Genomic DNA, 23966 nt, shown 5'->3' with positions numbered 1-23966 from the left:
GGAAGATGAATAAGGGCTTGCTGTTAGATTGTGGGCCACAATATTGAATTCAGGCTGCTAGTTAAGCATTTCAAAACTATGCATCAGGAAGAAGTGCCCAAGTACTACTCTATTCTGCTGATCTAGCTGGAGATGAGAGGATGATTTGGGATTCAAGCATGTTTTTTTACTCAGGCTTTACTCTGGTCAGCCCAGAGTTCTCATTCGAGGAACAAATGACCAGGCTCAAATTCTTCAGGCACATTATGCAAAGACCCAGCTCTCTGGAAAAGGCCCTAATGCTTGGAAAGGTGGAAGGAAAGAGAAGAAAAGGATGACCAGCAGCAAGGTGGATGGACTCAACTACAGTGGCAATGGGTACACTGTAGCAGAACTTGAAGGACCAGGGTAGGGATAGATCGTTCTGCAGAAAATCCATCTATGTGCTCAAGTTGACAGCAACTAGATGGCACATAATCATATCATAATAATTACTACAGCACTAAATGTGCAACATATCTCTTGTCCACCACTTAGAAGACATATACACTCCAGAAGAAAAAGGAGAGATAAGACCATCTTATAACTACTGCTTCTTCCACAGAAGTACCTACATTACTGTTGTGCAGACATGCATTAAACCACCTGTGGTTCTTATTCCTTTTTTGTCCCCCACCAGTGTTAAAACCTCACATCCAAAAAGTTTACCCCTGCCATTGGTGTAATTGATTAGTGCAACATCCTTGTTGTGATTATAGTGTGGGTACATAAATTCATATGGTAATTGTCAACCATTGATCAATTACCCTAACCAATTTGGGGAGCTGGGGGAGTACAAGACAACCAAAATAAGCAGACATCATTAACTGGTGCACAAAACTTACTGGTGGGCAAAAACGTTTTGGCAGACAGAAAAGGAGTAAGAGCCCAAACTGTTTTAGAAGCAGAGCCTGAGGCTGGTTCAGAAGGCCATTTCATGGTGGGTCTGATAGTCCTGAGCAAATAGACCTCTGACAGCTAATAGAAACCAGTTTATGCTGCTTGGGTAAGCAGTAGCTAATGTTTGGCCCACCCCACCCCACGCCACGCCACGCCACGCCACGCCACGCCACCTTCTTGACTTCAGAGGGGTTAAAATGATATCCTGGAGAGCAAGACAAAATAAATACTGTATAGCGGACAAAGAGAAAGGCTTCCAGCAAAGACCTGAGTGTGTGTTTTGTATCCGAGGCTGAAATCTCATCCACCATCAGCTTTCAGAATTTGTGAATGTGTTCCCCAATTAAAACAGTCACAGTAAGTTCCTTACATTATTTCTGAAAAGCTGTAATTAGCACATTGCTTGGCAATACTCTTCTTTAAACTTTTAATTGGCTGACTTAGAGATGAATTGGCCCTTGTAAGAAGAGCATCGCTGCAGGTATGAATCTTAAGCTTCGTACACTGCTTTCATATTGGCATAAATACTGAACGTCAGTAAATTAGGTGACCTATTGGTTGTTGCTGTGAACGTGTAAAATACGCATCATTTCCATCTGGAAATGTATTTCGATTGCTATTAAAACTTTTGCAGACATACAAGAAAAAGCCATATCTCCCCGTCGGGGAATCGAACCCCGGTCTCCCGCGTGACAGGCGGGGATACTTACCACTATACTAACGAGGAAGCACTTAGCGAGGGGTTTCTTTCTGTCTATTTAAATTGCTCTCCTTGAAGTTTCGTGACTTGTAATAGGTTAATAGATTACTTGATCAATATCCCGAAGCCGTTCAGCCGTCGTGTATCACGGGAGTAGCAGTCTATTTCCCATGCTTGCATGAGCTCGGGATCTCGTGAAGAACTATAACTCCCAGAGTCCTCCTGGAGCCAACCTACAATGGGGTGGGGCCTACAACGCACAAGGCGGTCCTAGGACTTTATTAAATCGTGAGCGTCGCCGAAGCCAGCGAGTGTGTGGATGGATGTGAATTGGAGCCATGGCTGACGCAGACCCGAGTTCCTTTGCTGCTCCTGATGCTTGTCGCGCTCACCATCTCTACTTGCGCTGCCGAGTGGACTTCGAGAGCCGATCGCTACGGGGCACCGCGGCCCTCACCGTGCGGTTGGAACGCGACAACCTGCGTTCCCTGGTAACGCCGTCCCTCTCGCTGGCAGCCACGGGGCGCTGGGGGTCGAAGTGGGCTCGAGGGGCGGGGGTCGATCCGCGGGAAGCCCGCGGCTCTCGCGCTGGGTTAGGCTTCAGCGTTCGGAATTCCCCGGGAATTCGCGGTTCTGAAGTCGAACCGCAGGAGGGGAATAAGACTGATGGTGATCACCCCATCCTCCTCTTACCTTTTCCTCTTCTTGAAGTGCCTTGAGTCGGAAAGCTCTCTTGAGTAATTATTGACGGAGTGCTTTTGCTCCTTGAGTAAACATGCAGTGATTGGGTGTAAGGTTTTCTTTGGCTTCTATTTTAAGCAGTTGAATTAAAATAATTTCCTTACATGGGGGATGTGGTGTCAGTGCTACTTACTGGGTGAAGTTGGGGCAGTCCTTTGATCTTTTTTCTTAAAGGGGGTGTGGAGGAGGTGGGGTGACCATGCACGATGGCTCACACTCAAAATACCATTAAAGGATAATACAGAAATTACATTAATGCTGTGAATGTGCTGAGCAAGCACTAATCACGTTTTCAGTCTCCTTGGAAGTTGCATTTTATCTCCCTGATAGCAGATGTTGTGCTTGCAAAAGCATAATCCTTGAAGGACTTTCTGCTAGGTCAAAGTATACTTCTTGATGAACAAATGTGGGATTGTTCTCCCATTGCTGTGGGGAATAGTCTTCAGGATGGATCTTTGCCTAACCCTGCTTCTAAGCTGTAAACAAAATTCCCAGCCAGTTTTCTTGGAACAGAATGTAGGGCTTGCGTGTCAGTTTCTGAGATATGTGTAGCACAAAACAGTAGGAAATGTAAAAATACAGGCTCATGTTTTACTCTAGATTGTATATAAAATCCTGACCTTTTCTTCCAAAAGGTGACTCTTTACCCACAAAAATGTGTTGTATCTTAGCCAGAATAAAGTCTCCAAATAATTTTTGAATGTCCTCATCTGTTATTGTTGGTAATATTGTGAAATTATGTTCCCCTTTGCAGCTTATCCCACAAGTTAAAAAAATTGGAACTTAAATTGCACTAGTCTGAATCATGTTTTATTCTTTTTTAATTAAAAAAAAAGGATAAAATGGGCCAGAGAGTAGCAGTGATTATATAGTCTTATAAAAAATGCTTATACCACACTTAAGGCTTGAGCTTACCTAACATTGCAAATATGCATAAATTTGGCTCTTTTAAAAAACAGTGGAGAATGAGTAATGAAGTATTTTGTAACCCTTATCTTTTGTGCCAAAGTAGTGTAAATACTTAGTTTTATAATTAAAAGTTTTATATTTCAAGAACCTTTTCATTATGTTAAAACATTTATTTGTTAAGTAACTCAGATTTATTTAACAGGTTTTGGACACCAAAGACCTAACAATACAGAAAGTGGTTGTAAACAACCAAGTGGCTCAGTTTGTTCTTGGACAACAACACAGCTTCAAAGGAGCACCACTTGAAATCACATTACCTTTCCAGTTGAGGAAGTATGCATTTTTATCTTTCTTCATAGTTGAGTTATCTTGCTAATGGCTTGATCTTAGGACGTGTCATTATATAGGACCCTACCCATGCTGAATAAATGATTACCGTATGCTGGTATAATACTGCAGCATTAACATAATTCCAGTACTGTAAATATTATTGTGAGGGTGGGGCACAAGATTGTATGTTATCTTTGACCTTATAATTATGAATATTAAATTAATGCAATGGAAAATGGCTCATATTTTTGTGGAGAAAGAGGCTTTTGATATAATAGTTGCTAATGTCATTCTGGGGCCCGATGCTAATTTTAGGCTCTTTTATTTTGTTTTGTGTCTTACAAATACCATGTAGAACAATACCATAGAATATATAATTATTGATAGTTACATAGGAAATTTCTGTCCATTTGATAAGATACAATACTTCTGCTCTTTGTTTTTGCTGTTAATAAGCTGACCAAAAGTAACAAAGGCTTTTTACCACCTTTTCCCAAGCATCTTTGTCAACTTTTCTCACGTTTCTCAAAATCTCCAAGACATTCTCAGCTTTCTTTTCTATAATCCCCTTTCTTTGTGTTGCAATCTAGTGCATCTTTCCAAAGGCTCACAGAAATCTACTTTTGAACTTTTATTAACAGATTTTTCTCTTGAAAAAATCACGTTTTTGCAGAAATAAAATTTTAAAAAATCTTTTGAAAAGTGGAGAAGGGAAGGACAAACCTATAAAAGTGTTTGAAATGCAATCCACTTGAAAATGTAGATTGGGAGGCAAAAGAACAGACCTAGAAGCTTGCCTTCTGAAAACTCGGGTGGTTCCCTACTTGTAAGGCAGAATAGCTATGGAAGAAAACAACTCCAAAATCAGCAGGATGAATAATATCAAGAAAAATGGACTGCAGGACAAATAAATTTCTCTTCCAGCCTTAAAGTCAAGGATACTTGTTTCCTCAACCCCACCTATCTGCTAATTGTTCCTGTTTGCCCTTCTTGGTAATTCTCCTGCAGAGGAATGGGATGTCAAAAGTCTTCAGCCCCTCTAAAGAAATTTGGCAGATTATGCCAGAGTCAAGCTGTACTACCACAGAGGTGTGTTGAATTGCAGCTAATCAGAACATACTACCAAAATACTTAAAGTCCTCAGAAGCCACGTGTCAATCTGGTGACAAATCTGCAGCAATTCCTGCAGCATATTCTCTTCTTTACTCTAAAAATATTGTGAATTTTTAAAAAATCAACATTACAGATTTGCACTATAAGAGTAATGCTTATATCAAGAGTAAGCTAAAACCCAGCAGCCTCCTATAGTATGTTGTGGTGGCTCTTTGTGCACATATTCAGGAAAAAAAAGTGCTCACGTTCTGTTTGTCCATAACCATTAAAATTATTTTGATAGACATCTGTTCTGAGAATTTCATAGGGATATGATGATATAAAATTAAACTTGGCATTTGATAGTTCATTGTTCACTACATTTCAGGTAAATGGGACTCACCAACTGAGACTATAATTGTTGAGCAGCACATTAAGAAGTTATTTTGATGTGCTTTAAAAAGTATAATATACAACTGCTTCAATCAAGACACTGAGTGGTTTTGTTAAAAAAAAATTCTTCCAATTAGTAACTTAAATTTAAGGGAATCCTTATGGCTTTCGGGAGTGTTGCCCCACAGGTCCCCGGATGTGGGATTATTCCTTAGGTTGGGCTCTAGAAATCAATTGGGATTGTTGCTGTTGTACCAGCCTCCCTGCTGCATAGGAACCTCCCTGCCTGAGCTCTTTGACTTCATCTCATCTCCATCTAGTGGAGTTCCCCACACTTATGGTTTGGGGGGACTTCAATCTGCCTTCTCTCAGAGTGGGGTCTGAGGTGGCTTGGGAGCTCATGGCTATCATGACTGAGGTCATCAGAGCCCAATGAGGGATAGTGGTCACACTCTAGATTTGGTGTTCCTGTCAAAGCAGTGGCCATTTGATCTGAAATTGGGGAAGTTTTTGGTGTCTCCTTTGTCATGGTCAGATCACACCCTGATTTCCATGGGATTCTGTAGCACCACTACCCACTGCAGGGAGGCTGGACCCATTAGATTGGTCCACCCCCAGCGACTGATGGGTTTCAGAGGGAGCTGGGGGTTCCTTCTGCTGGTCTGCTGCACAGTCCATTTGAAGTCTTGGTTACCACTTGGAATAAGAGGGTAGCTGAGGCCTTAGATCGGATCACGCCCATGCGACCTCTCCCCTCCCATAGATTCTGTCAGTCCCCATGGTTTACGGAGGAGCTGAGGGAGAGGAAACAAGAGAGGAGATGTCTAGGGCATCACTGGCGTTCAGTCAAGGTCAAGCTCAACCGGACACGGGTTAGAGCCACTATTAAGGCTACCTTGCAGCGATAAGGGCAGTGAAGCGACAATACTTCTCCAGCCTTATTGCATCCGCAGATTGCTGCCCTGCAGCCCTGTTTTGGATGAACTCTTGGGTAAAGAGTCTTGGAGCACCTTTTGCAGGGGTGTGCAGAGGAATTTGCTCAGCATCTGTTGGATAAAATAGCTCAGATTTGTTCACAGGTGGACGCTGTTTTTACTGTGAATCCAGAGGAGATGCCCAAGATGGAGTCTTGCCCAGTTATCTGGGAACAGTTTGAACCTGTTGGACCCGAGAAAGTGGACAGGGTACTTCAAGCTATGAGTTCAGCCACCTGCTCCCTAGATCCATGCCCCTCCTGGCTTGTAAAAGCAGCCCAGGGAATGTCATGTGAGTGGGCTCTAGTGGTGGTTAATTCTTCTTTGAGGGAGGGGGTTCCATTGCCTCTCAAAGAGGCTCTGGTACACCCTCTCCTCAAGAAGCCATTGCTAGATCCCGCTATACTGGACAACTTTTGTCCAGTATCTAACCTCCCTTTTTTGGGTAAGGTGGTTGAGAAGGTGGTTGCACAACAGCTTCAGAGGGCCTTGGATGAAGCAAATTATTTGGATCCTTTTCAATCTGGCTTTAGACCTGGATTTGGGAGAGAAACAGCACTGGTCGCAGTTCTGGCTAATCTCTGGCATGGGCAGGATGGAGGTTGCGCATCCATCCTTACCCTACTTGTCCTCTCGGCAGCTTTCAATACCACTGACTGTGGTATCCTTCTGGATCGGCTCAGGGGATTGGGGGTGGGTGGCATTTTGTTGTGATGGTTCACCTTCCTCCGGGGCCAGTTCCAGTTGGTGGTGGTTGGGGAGGAGAGATCCTGCCTTCAGCCCCTGTTACGTGGGGTACCGCAGGGTTTGGGACTCTTCCCCCTCCTATTTAATATCTATATGAGGCCGCTGGGTGAGCTCATCTGTCACCACAGGAGGAGGTATCATCAGTGTGCTGATGATACTCAATTATACATCTCTGCCCCTGGCAAAGTAAGTGATGCTATGGATGCCTTAGCCTAGTATCTGGAGGCTGTGAGGGTCTGGATGGGGAAGAACAGGTTTCAACTGAACCCTGGTAAGACTGAGTGGCCTTGGGTTTGGGGTCCTGCTGATTCTGGGACTATACCATCTTTGGTGCTGGATGGGATGGCGCTGCCCCGGACAGACCCAGTGCATAATTTGGGGGTCCTCCTAGACGTGCAACTCCTGCTCGAAGAGCAGGTGGCAGTCATGACTAGGAGGGCCTTCACACAACTCCGTGTTGTGTGCCAATTGCTCCCTTTCCTGGATCGGGAGGCTCTGCTCACAGTCACTCATACCCTAGTCACCTCCAGATTGGACTACAACAAAGTGCTCTACGTGGGGCTGCCCTTGAAAAATATCCGGAAGCTTCAATTGGTGCAGAATGCAGCAGCGTGGGCACCTAGAAAAGCACACGTTACACCTCTGCTTCGAGAGTTGTATTGGCTGCTGGTTTGCTTCCAGGTCCAATTCAAGGTGCTGGTTTTGACCTTTAAAGCCCTTCGTGGCATGGGGCTGGGTTATCTGAGGGACCGCCTCTCCCCAGTCACATCAGCCCATCCTATTAGATCTTACAGGGAAGGTATGCTATGTGTTCCATCGCTCAGGAACTTGCATTTGGTGAGTCCCAGGCCTTCTCTGTCATGGCTCCCTCCTTGTGGAACATTCTACCCCCTGAATTTAGGCTCACCCCTTCCCTGCTGTCATTTAGGAAGTCCCTCAAGACCTGGTTGTGTCATCAGGCCCAGGGGTCTTTGGGAACCAGAGACGTTCTTAGATGGCTCCACTGTAATTGATATTCTGCTCTCTCTGTGAGGTTTGCATATTTTAAAATCTATTTTTTAAAATGTGTGATAATGTTTTTATTATATTTTTTATCTTTTTATAATGCCTGTTTTTATTCACTTGTTACGTTATTTTAATTGTTGTATGCTGCCCAGAGTCGCTTTGTGTGAGATGGGCAGCTATATAAATGTAATGCATAAATAAATAAATTTTCTCCATGACCTTTTGTATCTATGAAGTTTTCTTACCCTTTTGCTTTGTGTGTGGAATTACTGAACTTAAGAAAACCACCACTAACTACTAAGGTTGCTCAACAGCTATTGATCTTTGTTACAGTTGAGGTTTGATGGATGGTTATGGAAAGCCTAAGTTATGTTCCCACACTAAATATTTGAATATTTGCAGGGGCCAAGATATGATTGTGGAGATTTCCTTTGAAACTTCTCCAAGGTCTTCAGCACTCCAGTGGTTTACTCCAGAGCAGACATCAGGGAAAAGGCATCCATTTCTTTTTAGTCAGTGCCAGGTAAGTAAATTGCTTTAGCAGCATCTTTCATAAGTAAGCCTTAGGGATCTTATGGTGTGATGGTAGCAACTAAAAGGCTCTCAAAACTGAGAATGCCTTATTTCTTAAAAGTTTGTATGTTGTTAGTAGCATCCTAACGTTCAGCAGATGTGCTGTTAAGGGTAAAAACATACTTGGTTGTCATACTTAGTTTTGTACTTGGTTTAACATACTTAGATGAGCTCTGGCTTTATACATGCTGTCTTAAATGATAAATTTACACATCCTGATTTGCATATATAAAACTTGGGATTGGACACTTCAGCTCACAGCGCAATCCTTTTTTGAGGTTCTGCTTATAACTCACTGAAATACGTACAAATGATGGTGTGCGGTTTTGTGCCTTGCTAGGCTACTTTCCGTGCGCCTGCCAAACTTCAGATTGCCTAAGAACATGAAGTTTAGCAAGAGATCTACCGACTGGGAAGTGATAAACTATAGATGAGTAATTGAATTAAAGACATGAGCCTGAATGAACTGTGACCGGATATGATTATGTGAGAATTGGATACTGGCATTTTAGTATAGAATAAACACTGTACAGGTAGTCCTCAGGTTATGATGGCAGTTGGGACTGGAATTACCATCACTAAGCGATGTGGTTGTAAAGTATGAACTCATGTGACCGCATCGCTTAGCAACAGCAATTCTGGCAGTCCCAGTTGTCATTAAACAAGGACCTCATGTGATTGCAACTTCCTGCTGGCTTCCCCATTGACTTTGCTTGTGGGTAGTTGGCAGGGAATATTGGAAACTGCAATCATGTGACTGCAGTGACAATGCAACAGTTGTAAGTATCATTCATTCAGTGCTGTCATAACTTCAAATGGTCACTGAATGAATGGTCATAACCGAGGACTACCAGTACCATTAACAGTACTTATGTCCTTAGTGGTTTGCTGTACTGTCTATACAAGAACTAATCTGTGTCCTTTTCTCTTCATTAGGCTACTCATTGCAGAGCTCTTCTCCCCTGCCAAGATACTCCCTCTGTGAAGTTTACATATTATGCGGAGGTAAGTAATAGTGCTGTTCAGTGCTTCAGGCTCACTTCTGAAAGGTGCTTTGGAGAGCAAAGGGTCACTAACCTGTCTGTGACTCTTTGAAGCATCCATATCTTATCCCTGGATCACTGGCAACTACAGAGGTCAACTGTATGATCCTGGGGAAAGACGTGGCTTGAAGAGTTTTAAAGAGTTGCAAATGAATGCTACTTTCATGTTCCTGCATACTCTGAAGCACCTTTTTTAAAAATTATTCCCTAAGTCCCTAGTAAGTAAGCACTTCAGGTTGCAAACTGCCTCCCTTTTGTTCTAGGATTAAATAGAATTGATATATAGTATGTCTCAGAACTGAATAGGTTCTGCCAAACAAACTTATTTGAGTAAAGAAATAAAGTTTAAAATTGAAAATGTTCAAGTGGTATCTGTTAGTCTTGGTAGGTACCAAATTTTGATCTTCTGTTTGTAAAGCTCTGTGCTGGCTGGGGAATTCTGGGAGTTGAAGTCCACAGGACTTAAAAGTTTCTGAGATTGAGAAACACTGGTTTAGACCCAAGTGATGGCAGGAGTGCCTGTTCCCATAGACTGTGTCCTGTGCTCTCAGGTCTTTGGTGGCACCTTTTGCAGATCATATCGCAGATACGCGCAAATCTAAAATCCATTCTGCTTTTTCCATGGGAGGATTGTATGATGAAGCAAGCTGCCAGTGGAGCTGAGTGTTTGGGAGAGGGCTCATCTTTTTAGTCCACTGACTGTGTGGTTTCTGCTGATTATTGTATTGTAAAATGCCATTTAGGATTGGGCAGCATACACTTTTATTAAGTACATTTTTAAAAAGCATGGTGTTAACTTGAGTCTCTGCAGCAGGATGCTTCCCATCACAACCTCAATATATTATATTGCTCTTTGTAAAAATTAAAGTTTTCAATACAGTGTTTTAAATTTGTTATAAAGTACATCCTAATGCTGGAAGGGACCAAAAAAGCATAATATTTACAGTCTGCTTCAAGACAGTATTTCCCGTTCACCACTTATAATCCAATTGTAGAATGAACAGATCAACACAAATGTAACAAAAAAAGTTGTGGTAGGAACTCGAAACAGAAGAAGAGGAACCAGAAAGCTGTGGATGAGCATGAAATGTGATAAAAGCTCCAAAATAGTTTTTCTGTGTCATTGCAAAGAAAGTTGGGACAGTATTTCCACATAAAAATGCTGAGATTAGCAGATAATTTGCAGCATATACATGTTCTCCTTGAAATTATCCTGTCTGCTGTATTGCAAATTACATAAAGGGTTACCTTTATGAAAATCTATGATTTATTGATCCTGCCTATTAATGGAACTAGAAATTCCCAGTGTTCTCAAGCCTTTAAGAGCTAAGCTTTAACAAAAAATAAATGGAACGTAACTAGATGCAGTATTGTTTGCATTTTGCATGAATGATTTTTTTTTTTAAATAACACAATAAGCAGAGTAGCAAGATAGGAATATGGTGTGGAGGAACCTTCTATGCTCTGCCTTGATAGAGGTTAGCACCAGTTACCAATTCGAATGAAACCCACAAGAGCTAAATATATGAAAATCCTATTCATATACAAATAAATATTTGTAGCCTCAAGCAAAACCAACATTGATTGAGCATATGTATTCTCCCCAGAGATGAGTATTTTAATAGGGAATTATGCTAAATGACCTAATACTAATAAAAAGGAACAAAAGAACAAAAGTAATTTCTTATAGTTATTTGACAAGCCATAAAAGTTACACATAAATATGTCATAATCAACAAATTGTTATATCAGCAAGACAGCTCAAAAGCCACTTAAAATTACTCAACTCTCTAACAGTTGATAAAAGCCCAATATTACACATTGTCATGTTTGTTCCTTCTGATTTTTTTAAAATGTACTGTGTTATCATGTATTAACACTTGCCAGGCTCCAAGGCATATGGGATTTAAAGATAGCAACTAGCACTTGAATAGCACTAAGAAACACACTGCAACCAGTGCAACTCTTGCAGCTGTGATGTAACAGAGCACTATTGTGATTGGCCAGTAAGTATGCAGGCTGCTGAACTAGCTGAGGCTTCTAGGGGATCTTCAAAGGCACCCTATGCAGAGCAAATTGTAGTAATCTCATGAGATAAAAGAGCCAGTTTGATGTAGTGGTTAAGGCATCAGGCTAGAAATTGGGAAACTGAGTTCTAGTCCTGCCTTAGGTTCAAAGCCAGCTAGGTGAGCTTGGGCCAATCATTCTCTCTCAGCCCTAGGAAGCAGGCAGTTCCAAAATCTTGCCAAGAAAACTGCAGGGACTTGTCCAGGTAGTCACCAGGAGTCAAAAAACTGACTCAAAAGCAAGAGTGAGAGAGAGATAAGTGATGAGTGATGAGTGATGATCTTCAGAGTATCTTGCTCCATATAATGTCACATCCAGAGTACTAGCCAAAGCTGGGCAAAGGCCCTCCTGGCCACATCTTCCACTTACTCATCGAGCAGGTTCTATGAGTCAAGGAGGACCCCAAGGTAGTGCACCTGCTCTCTTTGGGGGATCATAAACCCTCTGGGAGTCATAGATGGTATAGTCCTGGAATCAGCAGGCTTCTGAATTAATATTAACTCTGCTTGCCTGAATTGAATCTGAGTTTGAGATTGTTTTTCTCTATCCAGACCACAGCAGCCTCCATGCATTAGGTAAGGACTTCTACTACATCTCCCATTGGGTCCAGGGAGGAGATGTACAACTAGGTAGCATCAGCTTATTGATGATAGTGCATCTCAAACTGATGGATGACCTCTCCCAGCATATTCATGTAAATGTTAAACAGTATAGGGGAACAAGCCCTGGAGCCCTCTATAAGAGAACATCCAAGGACCCAACCTCCCCCGATCACCACTGACTGACACCATCTGTTCAAGTAGAAGCAGAACTACCATCGCACAGTGCCCAAGTCCTAGCCCTTGCAAGCAGTTCAGAAGAATACTGGGGTTAACATTATTGAAAGCCACTGAGAAGTCTAGAAAGACAAAGGTCATCAGGTTTCCTTTATCTGAATAACTTCTGAGATCATCCACAAAGAGATTTTCAATACCATCTGAGGTCAAGTCTGGAACCAGACTGCCATAGGTCCATATAATCTGCTTCTCCCCAGAACTCTCTGTAATTGCAACCCCACTGCTTTCTTGCTACAATTGCTTTATCCATACTGGCCATATTTCTACCCATTTGGTAAGAGATCCTACCCCTATATGTACATACAGTATAGGGTTTACATGTATGAGGGAACCATGATTGTCCAAGACTCTCCCCTTGCATGAGGACTGCTACATATGTCAAGGCTTTATTTGTACATGCTAAATTCATGGAAGATGCATGTTGTTTTTTAGGACTTGTCTGCTAGAACAGCTCTTTTTGTTTTTTGTAATGGTTATACTTAAAATAATTTTTTAATTAAAGTTGTACACTTAGTTTTCTTGTTAAATGCTAGACAGTGTAATGAAACATTTATTGTAAGGTTATCAAATTGAAGCACCTATTTATAATATGTCTAATCTTGCTTCAATGAACTATTGAGGATGTAGTACAATAGAATCAAAGCTGAAAACATGGCAAGACTTAGAGGGGAGATTGCATTTGAGCATATACGTAATGCATAACAGAAAAGCAAGTCTCTGAGTTGCATTGTTGCAAAATTAGCATTTTAAATAAAAGGGACAATGTTACCATGTTAGATAGAAATTATTGATATGTTTTGTATTTGACCAGATATCTGTTCCAAGTGAATTGGTGGCTCTTATGAGTGCCAAGAGAAATGGAGACTTGCCTGATCCAGAAGACCAAACTAGGAAGATATACCGTTTCATTCAAAATGTAAGGTTATTCACTATGATATATTGTATCATATTATATGGGATGACTTTTTCAGCAAACAGCCATCTAAATTTAAGCTGTCAAACATGCAGGTCTGTTATAATTTTGTTTTTGTTTTTGAAGAGTTAACTTGTTTCCCTTCTTCCTCTGTGTTAGGTTCCAATACCCAGTTACCTGATTGCCTTAGTAGTTGGTGCCTTGGAAAGCAGGTGAGAGCAATATAGTTGAACGCTAAACTCTGGTTAAGTGCATGGGTAGGTATCCTGCATCTCAGCTGTGTGTGGCTCTTGATCACTAAAAGAAGGCTGCCTATTGTCTCTGCTGGACACATCTCAAGCAATGGGCTTGGTATCTGCCAGCCATCTGGTTACGGGATCAGCTGACTGGGAGGAATCAGATTTCAGTTTCTCATTGCAAATGGCAGCAGGAAACTATCAATATTACCAGCTGGTAAGAGGCATCTGCGTGCAACAGGGGCAAGAGCTGAGGGAGAAGAAGGTGCGACGTACTCCTGTTCTTTCCGTGGTGATCAATATATGAGTTGAAGAATAGCCAGGAAACATTCTGGCCCATTAGGAACAAAAATAACTGAGATAATTACCCAGCAACTGTTGCATTTCAACATTATTTACTGCAACCCACTTGCTCTGGTTGATACAATTTAACAGACACTGCCTTGCATAGTAATGAAATCCAAACAGTATTCTTCGTTTATTTGACTGAATTTTGTTCTACAGAGTAATCGGCCCTAGAACTTTGGTGTGGGCTGAAAAGGAACTGGTGGACAAATCAGCTTATGAATTTGCTGAGGTGGGTGAAAATGCTATAATTATTTGACACTTGTATATTGTTAAATAGCTATATGTGCTGGTTTACTTGTTTTTCTTCTGCACAGTCCCACGTTCAAACATTAAGCACTGGCTTGTTTATTCTTGTTTCAGGCTGAAGCCATGCTGAAAACAGCAGAAGATCTGGCAGGACCTTATGTGTGGGGTCAATATGACTTGCTGGTGTTGCCACCATCATTTCCATATGGTGGTATGGAGAATCCCTGCCTCACTTTTGTAACTCCTACCTTATTGGTAAGTTTGACTTTATTATGGATTGCTGATTACTGAATCAGTTTGACCCCATTTCGCTTGTGGAATTTTCACAGAGGCTTGCCTTTTGATAAGGCCTTATAAACTAATTTTTGTTCAAATTAGAACATAATATTTGTCTGGCATGAATAAAAAAAACGAAATTACCCTTTTTTTTTTTTAATCTGTGCAGGCTGGTGACAGGTCATTATCCAATGTAAGTATAAATCTAAATTTACTCATTCATAATGAGGATACACTATACAGAGAAATCCAGATGAGGGCTTGAAGCACTAAATCTTATATAAATACCTTGAGATAACAGATATTATTACTAGCTGTTTAGTTTAAAAATATTCAGTACAATTTAATAAGGAAAATGGCAAAGGTTTTGGTTCCATAGGATTTCATATAGAAAGTTACAACTGACTGAAGCACATTTAAGAGACTTAGAGGATTATATGGAGAATGGGCACTGGAAAAACTTAAGTTCTCCCTCTTCTCCTGGATGCGTCCAGTTGATGGCATTCTCCTTCATGTAATACTGTACTCAGTGCCATAGAAATAAACTAGTAAAATAAAATGTAATTTTGCTCCTGTTTGTTGTCTCTTTGAATTAAAGAGGCCACAATACATTTCTATACATTTCAGGTTATTGCACATGAAATTTCTCACAGCTGGACAGGGAATTTGGTAACAAACAAGACTTGGGAACACTTTTGGTAGGTGAAATCCAAATGTTTTAAGAATTTTATGTTTTTGTTTAAGGGTTTAAGGGTTTGTTTAAAAGATTTTTTTTGTTTTTTTGTTTAAAATACTCACTTGTCTCTTCATGTTTTAGGCTAAATGAGGGGCATACCGTTTATCTAGAACGCAGAATTGGTGGCCAGCTGTTTGGAGAACAATTCAGGCATTTCCAGGCTCTGGGAGGCTGGCGAGAGTTACAAAATACAGTAAGTGATTTATTTATGTATTATTTAAATTTATAAGGCTACTCCCCGGACCCATGACTCTGGGTGGTTAACAAATAATAGAATAACCAATAATAAAAATCCATTTAAAAACAGTTAAAACTCCCCAAGCATCTAGGGGAATTCAACACATGTGTCAACAGAATACCAGGAACGCCTGGCCTGGTATCTATGGGGGCAGAACAAGTTTTCAGCACCTTACGAAATGCCAGCAAGCCTAATGTCATCTGAATCTTCCAGGTAATATGAAGATAATAGGTATAATAATAAATAATAGGAACATGCAAAATTTCAAAGCTGATCTTCAGAAACCCATGTTTAAGAATCATTAAGGAGTAGGAGTCAGATTTTGGACGCAATGTGCAAACTTCCTTATGTTAGAGAGGAAACTTTTCGAGATGGTCTTGCACTATTTAGGGTTTTATAGATAATAGCCAGCACCATTTTGCTTGTACCTGGAAAATGAACCAGAAGTCAGTGTAATAAAAAGGAAGTGTATTTTAAGGAACAAAATCTATCATTTTGGTTGAAACGTTTTACACTTATACAAGTTCCCTCTCACTTTAAAGAACTGCTCCATGTCTGATCTGGATGTGAGCAGAGTAGAAGTAGCAGAGCCCAAAGCTTCATGAGCCAGGAAAGAACCTGATTATTTTATTTTATTTTATTTTATTTTATTTTATTTTATTTTATTTTATTTTATTTTATTTTATTTTATTTTATTATTTTATTGTATTCAGTTTGTATAGTCTCCCATCTCACATATGTGACTCTAGGTGGCTCACAATTAAAAACAACAGCAAGAACAATGAAAATGAAAACAACATACAACCATACTAAAACTACTGTTAAAAATTCAAACGCAAAATCTAATCACAACCGGCAGGTAAATACAATCGATACATCTGATTCAGTAAAACCATTGAAGAGGCTCACCACTCCCACTGGACCCTCAAGGGTGATAGCAGAGCCAGGGCCTTCCTAAAAGCCAGAAGGGTAGAGGCCAATCCGGGGGAATGATTTTTAAAGGGCGGGCACCACAGCAGAAAAACTCTCTTTCTGGGTCCCGTCAGATGACATTCCTTAATAGATGGGACCTGTAGCATGCCTCTCTTGCTGGATCTGATGCAATAGCTAGATGTAACTGGGAAGAAGCGGTACCTCGAATATCCCAGCCCTGCACCATGTAGGTCTTTATAGGGCATTACCTGCACCTTGAATTGCATCTGGAAGTATATTGGTAGCCAGTGCAGCTTGCAGAGCAGAGGTGTAACGTGTCCTGTTGATTAGTGCACAAGTTATATGCTAATGAGAGACTCATGATAGCAGTTGTTAAATGACACTAATTTAAAATGATTGTCATTAAACTTTAAATGAGACTGAAGTGTTCTCCAATTCTAATAGGATAAGTGAGTTCCTCACAGTATAGTTCAGAAAGTACCTTTCATGTATTTTAAAATGTAACTAGTCATTGAAGGTATTGTGTGTGCAGAGACTTCTGGCTATATTCTGGGTAAATATTTAGAAGCTAACATAAGTGTAAGATATGCCTATTTTATAGGTTTGGGATTTGGATGTAGGTTTATTGAGAAGTAGCCTCTAGAACAAGTAGCCTCAGGGAAACCGCAGTTCAAAGTGATTGAATGTCTGACAGAATAGTCAATAGTTAAGGAGACTGTCAGTTGGGTTCTGTTTGGTTTATAATGAAATAATCTCAGTTTTCATAACTGTGTTTTTTTCTAGATTAACACCCTTGGAAGCACAAATCAAGTGACTAACTTGATCCCTAGTCTGAAGGAGGTAGACCCCGATGTTGCATATTCTTCTGTTCCATATGAGAAAGGTTTTGCTCTACTGCTTTATCTGGAGCAGCTCCTTGGTGGACCAGGTATTAATTGATTTTTAAAAGTACATAACCTTTTTTTGCCTAGGCATTCTGCTATTGATTAATATATATCATACGCTCACAGATATCTTCATTGGCTTCTTGAGGGCATATATCCAACAGTTTGCATACAAGAGTATAGTGACGGAAGACTGGAAGAATTTCCTCTACTCCTATTTCAAGGATAAGGTTAGGTGCTACTCTTGTCATTCAAGGTTTTTCCTTACAATTTAAACTAAAAGAAAGGAATGAAAGGAAATGAAGTTGCTTTATGCACAGTCCTATCAGTAAACAGCTTAGTTTACTTACTGTCCCTTCTCACCTAGCAGCCACTTGAGTGACTTTTTAGTCTTTTAAACTCAGCATACTGAAGTAATGTATTTAGATAATAGAACGGCAGACTGCGTATAAAAGCATGTATTTTTACCAGTAATCAGTTTAGAAGATAATAGTGAATTTATTATAATAATGTCATTCTGTGATCTATATTTTCCCATTTTCTGTCAGCGGGTAGACAGCCTGTGATACTCCAGAGATTGATGAAGTGCAACTAACCACATCACTCCTCACTGGTCATATTTCCTAGGGTTGCAGGTAGTGGAAATTCAGCAACCTGGGACAAAGCAAGATGCTTATCCTTGCACTATTTAGTAAAAATGAACTTTGGTCATATCCAGACAGGTAGCAAAGTACAGGAATAAAGTTACGTTGGCAGCTGGTATTTCTAGAAAAATGAAGTGCTATGGCAATGACTGATTTCTTCAGAGTTGTTCAAACTAACCTGATCAATAAGTTAAAGCAAAATATGTCATAAGGATTCCTGCATGGGAAAGTAAAATGATAAAGAATGCAGTAATTTAGATTCACAGACTATTCAGGATTATGGAGCTTGGGATCAGAACAGGTACTACTTTTGAAGAACTGTGCTTATGTGCATAAAAAGTGTCTTATTTAGATATTTATCAATTTTGTGCCTGCATGCTTCCAGCAAAGCCAGGCCATGATTTAGTTGTTAATGAATAAATAGTATTCTATTCATTATGAGTGAAATCTGTATCTGACAATCTGGAGACTAGATGACTTCTCATATTTTCAATTGCATATAGTTCATTTTGGTGACATTTTTAAAGAAACTGGGTATGTTACATTGTCATAAATTGATATGACTTTAAAAGCAGTTTTGGTTCACTGCCCATATTTTGGATGACTGGCTTGTCCGTTTTTTTCCTAGGTTGATGTTCTTAACAAAGTTGACTGGAATGCATGGATGCACTCTCCTGGCATGCCACCAGTAAAACCTGAGTAAGAGTTTTTCTCTAATATTTCTACCCAATTTCTGGTTTATATTCAATCATCTCCTCAAAGGGTTTGGTTGTATTTTTAAAGCTATTGCTTAATAAGATGTTTCTTTTTTAAATCTACATTATCTGTTCCGGATCTTTAGTATGCTATATTGATATGAGCATTCAGTTGACTGCTAGATGAATATGGGACACATTACTTTTTTACATGATCCTGTCAGGCCTAGCCCAAGGAACTCCAAGAGACCATGTAAATTCAGTCCAGCAATGTTTATTAGCTACAACCTCTAGCAAGAATCTTCCCAGACTGAAACCCCAGCTCCCAAGTAATGCCAGCCACAACATTGTGAATTCCTCAGGGAGGTGCCAGTCTCATCATCCTCTTATCTCTCCCTCTCGCCTCAGGAAATGAAAGAAAATGTTTTTCTCCTTGAGTCCGGCCTTCATAATTCCATTCCATCACAGACCCAAATCTAATATTGAAGAGTTTTGTATAAAAATAACAAATCTACTATTAAAAATTACCTGGTCTATGAAATATTTTTGGATTACTTTCTAAATTTTATATATCTGTAAATCAAGTTCTTTATATTACATAATCTGTTACAATGCCTATAAAGCTCTAGACATGTGCCAGAAACAAACATGTGACTTCATGCAGGTAGACACACATGCATGCCCACACTTTTACATTTGTAAATAAATCCTGTTCTTTTTCCCATCATCAGGTATGATACTACACTGTCAAATACTTGTGTTGCCTTGAGCCAAAGATGGATCAAAGTGAGTAAATGACATCTAATGCACAGAAGTTTTATATGCCTGTCAAGTGTCATTTTAGTGTTCCACTCTGGATTGACTTCCACTTTCACAGTACAGAGTGTATTATGATGTCATTAGCCAACTTGCCTTTATACTGAAATACTGTTTCATTAGCTGTTGTTTTAGACTGTTTTTAACATTAGCTCTTCACATTTTTTTCTTGGTGATGGTATGGTATGTAAGAGGGATTGCATGGATTTTCTCAATAGAAATATGTGCTCACCATAATCCTATGTTACAACGTTGTTCATAATTATGTGGAAGCAGGACTTCAGTTTTCTTTATTGCAGCTAGAGTAAGGGATACATTCAGTAGGAAGTATATTTTGTCTAATCTTGACTTTGCAGACATTTGCAATCTCTATAGCCGTATATGTAAGTATGTAGAGAACATTTCTTGTCTTAGAAGAGATACTAAAGTCCTTGGTATTTAATTCTTATTTACCTAAGTGAGGTTTGGTAAACGAAATCATTTTGAACCTAAGTCCTGGTATTTAGAAACTAAGACCTGCCTTGTACATTCCTGCCTGGCGTATTTCACACTTCTTCCCAATTTGGCTTTCTTTAGGCTACTGAAAGTGATCTTGGCTCTTTCAGCTCAGCTGATATAAAAGAGATGTCTTCTCACCAACTGATTGAGTTCCTCGCACTCTTGCTGTTGGAGGTAAGTTGTTGCCAGACATCTGTCATTTATACATGTGTTCAGCCAGACATTGAAAGGAAGGATTTTTTCAAAGAATATGGCATGCACCTGGCAGACCTAGACAGTATTTTATAATTTGGGAAATAGCTTTTTATAACTTGTAATATGGAGAATGTTTGTGTATTTATTTGATTTGTTTGGCTGCCCATCTCATCTAAGCGACTCTGGGCGGCTCACAACAGGTAAAAACAAGTTAAAAAACTAATATACATATAAAAAACTATGATCAATTTAAAAAACAGAACATCATGATCAGCAGTAGAATTCATTCTACTTCAGCTCAACATAGCCATCGTAAGAGGTCCCCACTGTTGCCAGACCCCCAGGCACGGTGGCAAAGCCATGTCTTCAGTGCCTTCCTACAGATGAAAGTGATGTTCCCCAGGGCAGGCACCCAAGCAGAAAAGGTTCTCTTCCTGGGTCCCGGAAGATGACACCCTTTCATACATGGGACAGGTTGATGTAAAGGGGAGAGACAATCCCTCAAATAACCTGGCCCCATGACATGTAGGGCTTTATAGGTCATAACCAGCACCTTAATTTGAACCCAGAAGCAAACTGGCAACCAATGCAGCTCGTGGAGCTGAGGTGTAATATGTGCTGATTGAGGAGCACATATAACTGCCCACGCCACTGCATTCTGTACCAGCTGCAGCTTCCGGATGCTCTTCAAGGGCAGCCCCATGTAGAGTGCATTACAGTAATCCATTCGAGTGGTGACCAGGGTATGAGTGACTGTGAGCAGAGACTCTGGTCCAGGAACAGGCACAACACAGAGTTGCACGATGTTATTTTCAATTATTATGCCAGTGTATAAATAGTGGAAAATGGTAGCTCAGTGGTAGCTCAATGTGATATTTTTTCATTCAGAAATGGTGGGGAATGATTAGCTCAGGCAAGTATTTAGTTCAAAAGACTTACGTTTGCTTCTTCCTTATTTGTGTGAGCATAAAGCAATCATTTACATTACAAATTAACCAGCTATTTTTTTTTTATACAGTAGATGTTGATTTAGAGGGGGGTCTGAATATGTTAGGTAACTATCGGAACAAGAAAAGCAGAGGAACTGGCCTTAGAAATAGGTTGGGCACCAAAGGAAACAATGCTAGGAATCAGTTACTAAACTGTTCCTATATCTATTTAACAAATATAGACCAAAAAAAGGAAGTTGTATAATATTATTATTATCTGCTTTGAACTGTACTTTTCTACAATAGAGTGAGTGAATTTTCAGATACAGTGCTTAAAAGCTGGCACGGTTATTTAGAACTGAAGATGCATAGTCGTGATTTTTTCCCCCTTTCCTCTCCTCTTCAAAATTCCTAGAATCCTCTTCCAGTGAACCATGTGAGACGAATGCAGGAAATCTATGACTTCAATGCAACAAATAATTCAGAAATCAGATTCAGGTTGGTTAAAAATGTAGAAATAATATCTTGAAATGGTCACAAATCAAGTTTTTCTGCTTAGTCCTATTGCATGTGCACCTGAATATCTCATTATGGAGGTCAGAAATTATACATGGAAACAAAGACATAGAATTAAGCAACTGTTCAGGTATGTTGTGTGTGTATCCACATCATACCTGGGAAGTTTGAAAAAGGCAAAAGTTGATACCCTTGTTTTCTACTTCTGCTGCATTAGACTCCTTTAGATAATGAATTATATCTGGCAAAACCATATGTTTAGTTAAAAACTTTGCAGACGTACTCTGTTTACTTTGATGCCAACATACATGATTGTTCGTTAGAAGGTTAAGCTTTTGGCTAAATAGGCCATTATTGCATCATGACTTTATTTTTTTTCTTTGCTTTGTCCCCATGCACTGACTTCAGTGCTTTGTTCCCAATCTCTTTAATTCAAATTTTAAAGCTCTTTCTAAATTGACATTAAATCACAATTCCCTGTTTTGCTCTTTAGCAAGACAAATGGGGTTTAAAGAGACCAGAATGAAAGTTCCAAATGTGAGGAAAGGGGAGGGGAGTGATCTATGGGCCTGGCAGTCAATCCATAACTTATGAAATCACCTACATTTGTTAAACCAAGAATGTTACACTGAAATTATCCTTAAAATTGTCTAATCTGCAGAGGGTGCTGCCAATTTTTTAAATTCTAAGTAGCGATTTGATTATTCATTGTTTATATGTTATGTGCAGGATTCTTGCAGATTTCTTCAGTTGTCCATGATGGACTGAAAAGCAATCTCTCATTGTCAGTAGATTGATTTGATGCATGTCATAGAATAGAGCAAACTGACATTTATTTAAAAAAAAGTATGTGGAGAAGTTGAAAGGATACTGTATGTCCAGTGTGTGCTGAAGCTTCAGGAGCTAAATGTTAAACAATAAGACTATGAAGGGAATATCTTGCCAAGACAACTTGTTCCTCTTGTATGCAGCGTGCTTCCTCTAAACACTACGGCTAGAGGCAAATTATCATTTGTAATAGCTTTTCTTATGTGCCAATTAAATTTGTTTAGTAACTGGATTTCAGAAAAAAAAGAATTATATGAGCAATTATGTATTTATGCTTAAGTTGTCTAGTGGTTCAATTTAGAAACAGCATATTGTAGAACCTGGGTTGTTAATCCTTTGTCATATATTAAAAAAAATTATATATTACCTCTGTTAAAAATCCTGGAGTCCTTTGCAATAATATAAAAGAATACAATAGAAATGGGAAATAACCTTCATCTCGCTACCTTTCAGGTGGCTCCGCCTCTGCATTCAAGCCAAGTGGGAAGATGCTATTCCTCTAGCTCTGGAAATGGCCACACAGCAAGGCCGCATGAAGTTCACTCGCCCGCTATTCAAGTAAGACAAATATCAGAATGCAAATGTGGACCCTTAGCTAGGCGAGGGAAGCTCCGTATTAGCTATTTTCCAGATAATTGACTCATCCTTCACTCAAATCGTTTTTGTCTCAACTCTTTCAAAGTCACCAGTACGAGAACTATGATGCAAATATGCAATTTCCTTATTTATCGTCTTACTGTGGAATTTGTAGCAACTTCTGTTGGGTCTATTTCTTTTTCCAAACAGATACAGCTTTCACAACTTGGGTATTGAAAGAGCAAGAGTTAACAACCTTTTTATGAAGCTGGCATCACTGCTTTATAATGTCCTTTTAAAACTTAAAATCATTTAGCCATTTTAAAATAATGTTTAAAGACATGGCAGTTATCATGAGAACACATAGGAGAATCTAGACCTTGTTAGATATGGCTGTGAGATTTTTGGCTTTTTAAAATAGTAATTGTTGTTGTTACTGGAGGTTAATGAGCATCATGTTGTTGATCTCATTTGATTGAAGTTAGCAGTCTAACAGGCAGAGCAATCCTCTTTATAATGAGGCATTTTGAAAATATGGGATAATTTACACTAGCTGAGACCTTACCTTGTTTTATTTTGTTTATCTATCTGTCACTCCAGTCTGGGATTTTTAAAATAGCAGACAGTATATACATATTTTACATAAGCAGTAGCTCTACATTATGCAGTAATGTAAGTAGGCCAGTTCCAAAATAGGTCCATACAAATCTGTTCCAATTTATCATGCAGAACTCTCAGAACCCCAAATAGTTGGAGCAGATGAACTGTTTGTGACCCTATTTAGTTCAGACTATACATTTTACTATGTTGCACACTGTTCTGATTATGGAAACAAAAGCATCCTAGCACTAAAATATGTTTTTTTTTTCATTTTTTGTTATGTGGAATTTATTATAGGGATCTCTATAAATTTGAAAAATCACGTGACCAAGCCATCAGAACTTTCCAGCAGCACAAAATGTCTATGCATCCTGTGACTGCAATGTTGGTAACCAAAGATCTGGGCCTGGAGGGACAAACAGCCTAACTTCCGCAGATTTCATTGTGCTGACCTTGTATAAGAGAACTTTGCTCTTCTTTTCTACCCTCTTACCAAAAAAATACAAATAAATAAAATCATGGTAGATCACA

The 23966-nt window shown here is 39.6% G+C and overlaps 1 protein-coding gene and 1 non-coding gene across 2 annotated transcripts; one reads left to right on the top strand and one right to left on the bottom strand.

Annotated features, from left to right (window-relative positions):
• Nucleotides 1–1573: 1573 nt before the first annotated feature.
• On the bottom strand, nt 1574–1645 carry TRNAD-GUC (transfer RNA aspartic acid (anticodon GUC)). Its single transcript has one exon. It is a non-coding gene; the product is annotated as a tRNA-Asp (tRNA).
• Nucleotides 1646–1890: 245 nt separating this feature from the next.
• Nucleotides 1891–23966, top strand: LTA4H (leukotriene A4 hydrolase). Its single transcript, XM_007439476.3, has 19 exons — nt 1891–2109; nt 3471–3601; nt 8212–8332; nt 9319–9387; nt 13140–13244; nt 13401–13453; nt 13982–14054; nt 14186–14326; nt 14517–14540; nt 14975–15045; nt 15165–15276; nt 17038–17182; nt 17265–17368; nt 18411–18481; nt 19209–19263; nt 19870–19965; nt 21331–21413; nt 22713–22817; nt 23733–23966. Exons 1-19 carry the CDS (start codon nt 1957–1959, stop codon nt 23860–23862), a joined length of 1842 nt encoding a protein of 613 aa, XP_007439538.1. The 5' UTR covers nt 1891–1956; the 3' UTR covers nt 23863–23966.

This window comes from Python bivittatus, unplaced genomic scaffold (genome assembly GCF_059951505.1).
Source record: "Python bivittatus isolate LINGU-HERP-01145 unplaced genomic scaffold, Pbiv_v1 ctg000330_np1212, whole genome shotgun sequence".
Classification (NCBI taxonomy): domain Eukaryota; kingdom Metazoa; phylum Chordata; class Lepidosauria; order Squamata; family Pythonidae; genus Python; species Python bivittatus.
This window is presented reverse-complemented; position numbering and strand designations above follow the sequence as displayed.

Excerpts from the sequence above, each read along its gene's own strand:
- LTA4H (XM_007439476.3), top strand. The coding sequence starts at position 1,957 with ATGGCTGACGCAGACCCGAGTTCCTTTGCTGCTCCTGATGCTTGTCGC. Across the intron at positions 9,388-13,139 it reads AGTTTACATATTATGCGGAG|ATATCTGTTCCAAGTGAATT; the intron begins GTAAGTAATAGT and ends GTATTTGACCAG. Across the intron at positions 21,414-22,712 it reads AATTCAGAAATCAGATTCAG|GTGGCTCCGCCTCTGCATTC; the intron begins GTTGGTTAAAAA and ends GCTACCTTTCAG.